This window comes from Pelophylax lessonae (assembly GCF_965119305.1).
Source record: "Pelophylax lessonae genome assembly, chromosome: 8".
In the NCBI taxonomy this organism is placed as follows: domain Eukaryota; kingdom Metazoa; phylum Chordata; class Amphibia; order Anura; family Ranidae; genus Pelophylax; species Pelophylax lessonae.
In genome coordinates, this window is record NC_138775.1 from 60,783,820 (window position 1) to 60,795,374 (window position 11,555).

At 42.0% G+C, this 11,555-nt stretch overlaps 1 protein-coding gene across 2 annotated transcripts in view; it reads right to left on the reverse strand.

Moving 5' to 3' along the window:
• PXK (PX domain containing serine/threonine kinase like) overlaps positions 1-9,105 on the reverse strand; it is a 174,724-nt gene extending 165,619 nt beyond the window's left edge. For both annotated transcript variants that reach the window (XM_082265566.1, XM_082265567.1), the window contains exon 1: positions 8,953-9,105. In XM_082265566.1, coding sequence (XP_082121692.1) covers positions 8,953-9,054 — 102 coding nt within the window. In that variant the 5' untranslated portion in view covers positions 9,055-9,105. The remainder of the gene's footprint in view (positions 1-8,952) is intronic.
• Positions 9,106-11,555: the final 2,450 nt, after the last annotated feature.

Below are 11,555 nucleotides of genomic sequence, written 5' to 3' on the forward strand. Positions count from 1 at the left end.
GCTGCCTGGTTGTTGTGCTGACAATTTTTCAAATAAGTACTTCTTCTGACCTTTCAGACCTACCAGGAAACCACTTTTATTTATTTATTTTTTCATCAAGGAAATTAAAATTCAAAAAGGAAAAACAAGCAAAGAAATTCAGCTCAGCTACCACAGAACAAATGTACAATACGATGTGCTGTGATACAAATTGTACATCATAATCTCATATGGAAGGGATGGTAACCAACAGGACCCAGAAGAGAGGTGTGAGCGGGCCTAGGCAGAAATCACAACTACAGAGATATCATTCTGTATACCCATAGCTACAGCACCATTATCCTCTATACCTCACACAACCCTCACAGATACAGTACTATTATCCCATATACCTCACACAACCCTAACAGATATACCTCACACAACCCTCACAGATACAGCTCCATTATCCTCTATACCTCACACAACCCTCACAGATACAGTACTATTATCCTGTATACCTCACACAACCCCCCATAGCTACAATATTACTATCCCATATACCTCACACAACCCTCACAGATATACCTCACACAACCCTCACAGATACAATACTATTATCCCACATACCTCACACAACCCTCATAGCTACAATATTACTACCCCACATACCTCATACAACCCTCATAGCTAAAGCACTATAATACCATATACCTCACATAACCCTAACAGATACAGTACCATTATCCTGTATACCTCACAGATACAATACTAGTATCCCATATACCTCACACAACCCCAACAGATACAATACTATATTATCCCATATACCTCACAGATACAATACTAGTATCCCATATACCTCACACAACCCTCACAGCTACAATAATAGTATCCCATTATTCCCATATACCTCACACAACCCTCACAGATACAGTACTATTATCCCATATACCTCACACAACCCTCACAGATACAATACTAGTATCCCATATACCTCACACAACCCTCACAGCTACAATACTAGTATCCCATATACCTCACAGCTACAATACTAGTATCCCATATACCTCACAGCTACAATACTATTATCCCATATACCTCACACAACCCTCACAGCTACAATACTATTATCCCATATACCTCACAGATACAATACTAGTATCCCATATACCTCACACAACCCCCACAGATACAATACTATTATCCCATATACCTCACACAACCCTCACAGATACAATACTATTATCCCATATACCTCACACAACCCCCACAGATACAATACTATTATCCCATATACCTCACAGCTACAATACTAGTATCCCATATACCTCACACAACCCTCACAGCTACAATACTATTATCCCATATACCTCACACAACCCTCACAGCTACAATAACATTATCCCATATACCTCACATAATTATCCTTTACATGTCACGCAACCTTCATAACTATAGCACTGCATTGTATCCTATATACTTTGTAAACCCTCATAGTTACACTACTATTGTTCTGTATACCTCACAGCTCCAGCACCATCATGCTGTACACATCACACAACTCTCACTTTATTTAATGTACTTTCAGTTTCCATTCTGACAAATCCTATGTGGATATCAGCTTTACATGGCCCAGTATACAATATATAAATCTGGACTCTGCGTTCCTATACCCCTCCTGAAAATATGGGCCTATCTACATCACTGCGCTGTGATATACTGCACAATACAGAAGTGCACAGAATGCATGTTATACGTTTTGCTGCGCTGCATCTTAAATCTTAAACACATGTTAAAAATGCATGTGTGCTTCATGCACCACAGCACGCAGTATTTGCTCCCGTTGGAAGCATTTTGTAATATATGTTCAATGAGAACAAAAAATGCTTGTTGGTCCTGCCAGAAATTCAGAGCTGTCCTGTGCACATCTATGTGAAGGAACCTAAATAGCCCTCCTTGCTCTTATCTTAGGGCGACAAAACAATTTTCTGATGTGAAGAACAAAATAGAGGTTTGAGTAGTTCCACAAAAGACAGCTGGGCAGGGCTGACACCGGACAGGCTGTGAGTTTTCACCCCACAACAGGATTGAGAAGGGGGGGTACATTTCTGGCAGATCAACAGGTATTCTTCTGTACTTGAGGGGTCTTTAGAGGGATAAAATACAGGAAATGTGCTGTATATCTCTGCAATGTATGCAAATGTCTTCATTCTGCCCTGAAATATACAAACTAGAACCACCGCTGGACCATGAAATAACGGATGTACTAAGTGTTAGATTAAAGATATACACATTAGTAAACCCTGTGATTATATCTGTGAGATAAGACAAACTGTACTGTAATTATCTATCCCATACAGACAGACATTCTATGTGCTCCCCATGTATACATCTTATATACCTATATATTATCAGAAACTCTCAACTTCTTTATCATTTCTTACCATTACCACCAGATGTATTTCAAACACCCCCTGGTATATACAGTACATGTATGTGTACAGTACAGAGAGATTACATAAACAATTTATAAGAGATCATAATAAACCGCATTCTATGAATATCCTATAGAGACACACGGTGACAGATTTATTACTAGCAACATCATTACCATATATTGTATAATGTACTGTACATTTGTATATATAGTATACTGTATGTCATTTGTATGCAATATATTATGTACTCTACATTTCATAACTACACAACATATAAAGTACTGTGTGCCATACGTATATAATAAATGTACTGTACATCATATGTATATACTATATAGTATACTGTATGTATTATATACTGTACATCATATGTATATACTATATAGTATACTGTATGTATTATATACTGTACATCATACAAGCTCACATACTGTATAATACGATGTGCAAAACATGTATGTACTATAGAGACATACCCTGAGACAGATATGTTATGGGGAGCATTATATATATATATATATATATATATATATATATACACACACACCCCATAGAAACATTATCCCTAATTAATTTATTGTGAGGAAGATTAGATAAATATTTCATGCAGACAGGACTATAGTTCTGCTTCTGAATATCATGTGTCAGTGATGTATAGTGTACACCCTCCATGTGTCAGTGATGTATAGTGTACACCCTCCATGTGTCAGTGATGTATAGTATACACCCTCCATGTGTCAGTGATGTATAGTGTACACCCTCCATGTGTCAGTGATGTATAGTGTACACCCTCCATGTGTCAGTGATCTATAGTGTACACCCTCCATGTGTCAGTGATCTATAGTGTACACCCTCCATGTGTCAGTGATGTATAGTGTACACCCTCCATGTGTCAGTGATGTATAGTGTACACCCTCCATGTGTCAGTGATGTATAGTGTACACCCTCCATGTGTCAGTGATCTATAGTGTACACCCTCCATGTGTCAGTGATCTATAGTGTACACCCTCCATGTGTCAGTGATCTATAGTGTACACCCTCCATGTGTCAGTGATCTATAGTGTACACCCTCCATGTGTCAGTGATCTATAGTGTACACCCTCCATGTGTCAGTGATCTATAGTGTACACCCTCCATGTGTCAGTGATGTATAGTGTACACCCTCCATGTGTCAGTGATGTATAGTGTACACCCTCCATGTGTCAGTGATGTATAGTGTACACCCTCCATGTGTCAGTGATGTATAGTGTACACCCTCCATGTGTCAGTGATGTATAGTGTACACCCTCCATGTGTCAGTGATCTATAGTGTACACCCTCCATGTGTCAGTGATCTATAGTGTACACCCTCCATGTGTCAGTGATCTATAGTGTACACCCTCCATGTGTCAGTGATCTATAGTGTACACCCTCCATGTGTCAGTGATGTATAGTGTACACCCTCCATGTGTCAGTGATGTATAGTGTACACCCTCCATGTGTCAGTGATGTATAGTGTACACCCTCCATGTGTCAGTGATCTATAGTGTACACCCTCCATGTGTCAGTGATCTATAGTGTACACCCTCCATGTGTCAGTGATGTATAGTATACACCCTCCATGTGTCAGTGATCTATAGTGTACACCCTCCATGTGTCAGTGATGTATAGTGTACACCCTTCATGTGTCAGTGATGTATAGTGTACACCCTCCATGTGTCAGTGATGTATAGTGTACACCCTCCATGTGTCAGTGATCTATAGTGTACACCCTCCATGTGTCAGTGATCTATAGTGTACACCCTCCATGTGTCAGTGATCTATAGTGTACATACACCCTCCATGTGTCAGTGATGTATAGTGTACACCCTTCATGTGTCAGTGATGTATAGTGTACACCCTCCATGTGTCAGTGATGTATAGTGTACACCCTCCATGTGTCAGTGATCTATAGTGTACACCCTCCATGTGTCAGTGATCTATAGTGTACACCCTCCATGTGTCAGTGATGTATAGTGTACACCCTCCATGTGTCAGTGATGTATAGTATACACCCTCCATGTGTCAGTGATCTATAGTGTACACCCTCCATGTGTCAGTGATCTATAGTGTACACCCTCCATGTGTCAGTGATCTATAGTGTACACCCTCCATGTGTCAGTGATCTATAGTGTACACCCTCCATGTGTCAGTGATGTATAGTATACACCCTCCATGTGTCAGTGATGTATAGTGTACACCCTCCATGTGTCAGTGATGTATAGTGTACACCCTCCATGTGTCAGTGATGTATAGTGTACACCCTCCATGTGTCAGTGATCTATAGTATACACCCTCCATGTGTCAGTGATCTATAGTATACACCCTCCATGTGTCAGTGATCTATAGTATACACCCTCCATGTGTCAGTGATGTATAGTGTACACCCTCCATGTGTCAGTGATCTATAGTGTACACCCTCCATGTGTCAGTGATCTATAGTGTACACCCTCCATGTGTCAGTGATGTATAGTATACACCCTCCATGTGTCAGTGATGTATAGTATACACCCTCCATGTGTCAGTGATGTATAGTGTACACCCTCCATGTGTCGGTGATGTATAGTGTACATCCTCCATGTGTCAGTGATGCATAGTATACATCCTCCATGTGTCAGTGATGCATAGTATACACCCTCCATGTGTCAGTGATGTATAGTATACACCCTCCATGTGTCAGTGATGTATAGTATACACCCTCCATGTGTCAGTGATGTATAGTGTACACCCTCCATGTGTCAGTGATGTATAGTGTACACCCTCCATGTGTCAGTGATGTATAGTATACACCCTCCATGTGTCAGTGATGTATAGTGTACACCCTCCATGTGTCAGTGATCTATAGTGTACACCCTCCATGTGTCAGTGATGTATAGTGTACACCCTCCATGTGTCAGTGATGTATAGTATACACCCTCCATGTGTCAGTGATGTATAGTATACACCCTCCATGTGTCAGTGATGTATAGTATACACCCTCCATGTGTCAGTGATGTATAGTATACACCCTCCATGTGTCAGTGATGTATAGTGTACATCCTCCATGTGTCAGTGATGTATAGTGTACACCCTCCATGTGTCGGTGATGTATAGTGTACATCCTCCATGTGTCAGTGATCTATAGTGTACACCCTCCATGTGTCAGTGATCTATAGTGTACATACACCCTCCATGTGTCAGTGATCTATAGTGTACACCCTCCATGTGTCAGTGATGCATAGTATACACCCTCCATGTGTCAGTGATGTATAGTGTACACCCTCCATGTGTCAGTGATCTATAGTATACACCCTCCATGTGTCAGTGATGCATAGTATACACCCTCCATGTGTCAGTGATGTATAGTGTACACCCTCCATGTGTCAGTGATGTATAGTGTACACCCTCCATGTGTCAGTGATGTATAGTATACACCCTCCATGTGTCAGTGATCTATAGTGTACACCCTCCATGTGTCAGTGATCTATAGTATACACCCTCCATGTGTCAGTGATCTATAGTATACACCCTCCATGTGTCAGTGATGTATAGTGTACATCCTCCATGTGTCAGTGATGTATAGTGTACACCCTCCATGTGTCGGTGATGTATAGTGTACACCCTCCATGTGTCAGTGATGTATAGTGTACACCCTCCATGTGTCAGTGATCTATAGTATACACCCTCCATGTGTCAGTGATGTATAGTGTACACCCTCCATGTGTCAGTGATGTATAGTATACACCCTCCATGTGTCAGTGATGTATAGTATACACCCTCCATGTGTCAGTGATGTATAGTATACACCCTCCATGTGTCAGTGATGTATAGTGTACATCCTCCATGTGTCAGTGATGTATAGTGTACACCCTCCATGTGTCGGTGATGTATAGTGTACATCCTCCATGTGTCAGTGATGTATAGTATACACCCTCCATGTGTCAGTGATGTATAGTGTACACCCTCCATGTGTCGGTGATGTATAGTGTACACCCTCCATGTGTCGGTGATGTATAGTGTACACCCTCCATGTGTCAGTGATCTATAGTGTACACCCTCCATGTGTCAGTGATGCATAGTATACACCCTCCATGTGTCAGTGATGTATAGTGTACACCCTCCATGTGTCAGTGATCTATAGTATACACCCTCCATGTGTCAGTGATGCATAGTATACACCCTCCATGTGTCAGTGATGTATAGTGTACACCCTCCATGTGTCAGTGATGTATAGTGTACACCCTCCATGTGTCAGTGATGTATAGTATACACCCTCCATGTGTCAGTGATCTATAGTGTACACCCTCCATGTGTCAGTGATCTATAGTGTACACCCTCCATGTGTCAGTGATGTATAGTATACACCCTCCATGTGTCAGTGATCTATAGTATACACCCTCCATGTGTCAGTGATGTATAGTGTACATCCTCCATGTGTCAGTGATGTATAGTGTACACCCTCCATGTGTCGGTGATGTATAGTGTACACCCTCCATGTGTCAGTGATGTATAGTGTACACCCTCCATGTGTCAGTGATCTATAGTATACACCCTCCATGTGTCAGTGATGTATAGTGTACACCCTCCATGTGTCAGTGATGTATAGTATACACCCTCCATGTGTCAGTGATGTATAGTGTACACCCTCCATGTGTCAGTGATGTATAGTATACACCCTCCATGTGTCAGTGATGTATAGTGTACATCCTCCATGTGTCAGTGATGTATAGTGTACACCCTCCATGTGTCGGTGATGTATAGTGTACATCCTCCATGTGTCAGTGATGTATAGTATACACCCTCCATGTGTCAGTGATGTATAGTGTACACCCTCCATGTGTCGGTGATGTATAGTGTACACCCTCCATGTGTCGGTGATGTATAGTGTACACCCTCCATGTGTCAGTGATCTATAGTGTACACCCTCCATGTGTCAGTGATCTATAGTATACACCCTCCATGTGTCAGTGATGCATAGTATACACCCTCCATGTGTCAGTGATGTATAGTGTACACCCTCCATGTGTCAGTGATGTATAGTGTACACCCTCCATGTGTCAGTGATGTATAGTATACACCCTCCATGTGTCAGTGATCTATAGTGTACACCCTCCATGTGTCAGTGATCTATAGTGTACACCCTCCATGTGTCAGTGATGTATAGTATACACCCTCCATGTGTCAGTGATGTATAGTGTACATCCTCCATGTGTCAGTGATGTATAGTGTACACCCTCCATGTGTCGGTGATGTATAGTGTACACCCTCCATGTGTCAGTGATGTATAGTGTACACCCTCCATGTGTCAGTGATCTATAGTATACACCCTCCATGTGTCAGTGATGTATAGTGTACACCCTCCATGTGTCAGTGATGTATAGTATACACCCTCCATGTGTCAGTGATGTATAGTGTACACCCTCCATGTGTCAGTGATGTATAGTATACACCCTCCATGTGTCAGTGATCTATAGTATACACCCTCCATGTGTCAGTGATGTATAGTGTACACCCTCCATGTGTCAGTGATGTATAGTATACACCCTCCATGTGTCAGTGATGTATAGTGTACACCCTCCATGTGTCGGTGATGTATAGTGTACACCCTCCATGTGTCAGTGATGTATAGTGTACACCCTCCATGTGTCAGTGATGTATAGTATACACCCTCCATGTGTCAGTGATCTATAGTATACACCCTCCATGTGTCAGTGATGTATAGTGTACATCCTCCATGTGTCAGTGATGTATAGTGTACACCCTCCATGTGTCGGTGATGTATAGTGTACACCCTCCATGTGTCAGTGATGTATAGTGTACACCCTCCATGTGTCAGTGATCTATAGTATACACCCTCCATGTGTCAGTGATGTATAGTGTACACCCTCCATGTGTCAGTGATGTATAGTATACACCCTCCATGTGTCAGTGATGTATAGTGTACACCCTCCATGTGTCAGTGATGTATAGTATACACCCTCCATGTGTCAGTGATGTATAGTGTACATCCTCCATGTGTCAGTGATGTATAGTGTACACCCTCCATGTGTCGGTGATGTATAGTGTACATCCTCCATGTGTCAGTGATGTATAGTATACACCCTCCATGTGTCAGTGATGTATAGTGTACACCCTCCATGTGTCGGTGATGTATAGTGTACACCCTCCATGTGTCGGTGATGTATAGTGTACACCCTCCATGTGTCAGTGATCTATAGTGTACACCCTCCATGTGTCAGTGATCTATAGTATACACCCTCCATGTGTCAGTGATGCATAGTATACACCCTCCATGTGTCAGTGATGTATAGTGTACACCCTCCATGTGTCAGTGATGTATAGTGTACACCCTCCATGTGTCAGTGATGTATAGTATACACCCTCCATGTGTCAGTGATCTATAGTATACACCCTCCATGTGTCAGTGATCTATAGTATACACCCTCCATGTGTCAGTGATGTATAGTGTACACCCTCCATGTATAATGTAGAGGACAGGGTGCAGATCACACACACAGGGAGTACACTCCATACACAGATATACATACACACTCACAGTGTGGGACTGCAGGCTCTGGCTGGCCTCTATGACAGCGGTGAGCGGTACGGTGTCATCCAGAGACAGCTTATTGGACGGCGGCTTCTCCATGAACGCCATCCCGGCAACCCCGAGACAACCTACTGAGCGCAGGCCCGGCCACTAAGGGGGGCGTGCCCAGGGGCTGTGGGTGGGGCTGATGTGACATGATGGGCGTTCCAGGACACAGTGTCACGAGGAAGAGGGGTGTGACTTTGCAATTGGGGCGTGAACGGGAGGGAGGAGCTGACACCACACCTCTGGGTCCTAGAGAGAGTCACCAATACACAGAGCTGTCTATGGTCTGAGCTATGTACAAGGCTCTGTATGTAACATCTTCCCTGTGTACAAGGATTTCTATGTACTATCCTACCTCCCTGTGTACAAGGATTTCTATGTACTATCCTCCCTCCCTGTGTACAAGGATTTCTATGTTGAATCTTCCCTCCCTGTGTACAAGGATTTCTATGTTGAATCTTCCCTCCCTGTGTACAAGGATTTCTATGTACAAGGCTCTGTATGTAACATCTTCCCTGTGTACAAGGATTTCTATGTACTATCCTCCCTCCCTGTGTACAATGCTCTATATGTAGAATCCTCCCTCCCTGTGTACAAGGATCTCTATGTACAAGGCTCTATATGTACAATCTTCCCTCCCTGTGTACATGGATTTCTATGTACAAAGCTCTGTGTAGAAGGGTTTCTATGCACTATCCTCCCTCCCTGTGTACAAGGATTTCTATATACAAAGCCAAACTTAACATTAAAGTTGACCTCCAGGCATATATTAAAAAAAAACACATTTACATCATTAACCCCTTGCTGTCCAGGGCAATTTTGCCTTTTTTTTTTGTACACATGTAAAAAATGTACTTTTTTTTTTTTGCTAGAAAGTTATTAGAACCTCCAAACAGAAGACCTGGAGAATAAAATGGTGGTCGATGCAAATTTTTATGTAACGTGATATTTGCGCAACAGGTTATTAAATGCAAATTTTAAGAAAATAAAACGCACAATAATTAATTTTAGTGCCGAAAACACAATACTCAATTTTTTTTTGTACAACAAAAAAAAAAAAATGATCTTGCGCCGAGTAAATAGCTACCAAACATGTCAAAATTTAAGATTGTGCGAAAAACTAAGAAATCTAAAACTGTCTCTTGGTGGTGCTTTAAAAACTTTTACCCTGGGTTCAATTATGTGCATTTCTGTGGGCTGTGTTTGCATGGGCACTACAGCCTATTCATTTTTAATGGGCTGCAGTAGCTGCATTTCCGGCAGAAAAAGGTGCATGCCCCTTTCTTAAAACGCATTCTGCAGGGAAATCACATCATCATTGTGACCATGCAATTTCCCTGCAGTTCCCGCACCATGACTTTACATTGCATGGAGGTGCCATTCAGAAAGAATAGCAGCCCTGCGCGTTTTCACAGAGCAGCGCGTTTTTACTGCGGGTGGTTGCCGGTATGACTGCGATTCCTGCACCCACAGCCACACACAGAGGTGTGAAGGTAGCTTTATAGGTTTACCAGTGTAGAGTTTAAAGTGAGCCCTGGAACTAGAATTATCGCTCTCAGTCTGGCTTTCATGGTGATACCACACATGTGGTGTGATCACGTTTTACATATAATGTGCCAGACCCAAGTGCGCATTTGTATGAGCACATGAGCGAGCATAGGGGGTTGCTTGAAATTTTTTTTTTTTTTTATTTAGATTTATTTTTTTACACTTTTTAATTTATTTTTTCATTCAACTTTATTATTGTCACAAGGGGTGAACAAGACCCTTTGCGATAACAGTGACAGGTACTCTTTATGGAGACATCAGAGGTCTATTATATCTTCCCACCCCTGCAAAGCAGCTGAACGGATGTTTCTCCATCCACTCTGTGGGCAGCTGACCCAACCACTTACAGTGATACAGGAGAAATGTAAAGCCGCTTGGGTCACTTTTTCAGGAAAGTTGACTGCTGGCACTAAAAAACAATAGCAGGACCGCTGCTGCAGGTGTAGCCCTGATCCCAGTATGACCGCATCCTTTGCAGGACATTTATATACATGTGCTGGACAGGAAATTGGTTAAAGGAGTCCTCTGACCACAGCACACACTTTGACTTTTTAAGATCAGCATTGTAGGACTAATGACACATGGGTGATTTTGTCCCCCCATTTTGGTACAATCTGTCACTAAGAAAATCCTAATGATTTTCTAGGGGACCACTAACAGGCACATTTGTCATTCTAACACTCAGCGATTTAGTTTTATCAGTGTTTTGCCTCAGTGGCTAGCAACAAACGCTCTTATTGCTTTTCTAGCAATATTATATATGTTTAACCACAGCCCAATGCCATAGCAAATCCCCAGTGACCCGAGCAATGCCATAGCAAATCCCCAGTGACCCGAGCAATTAAATTGTTAACTACAAATTGATGTTAATCCATGGCCTTAGCAATCTGTAGAAGTGATTAAAGGAGTTGTAAAGTCAGAAAGTTTTTTTTTTATCTTATTACAATCTATGCATTACGATGACAAGCCTTGTGTGTGTAGCAGCTGCCCCAGCACTCCCTAATACTTACTTGTGC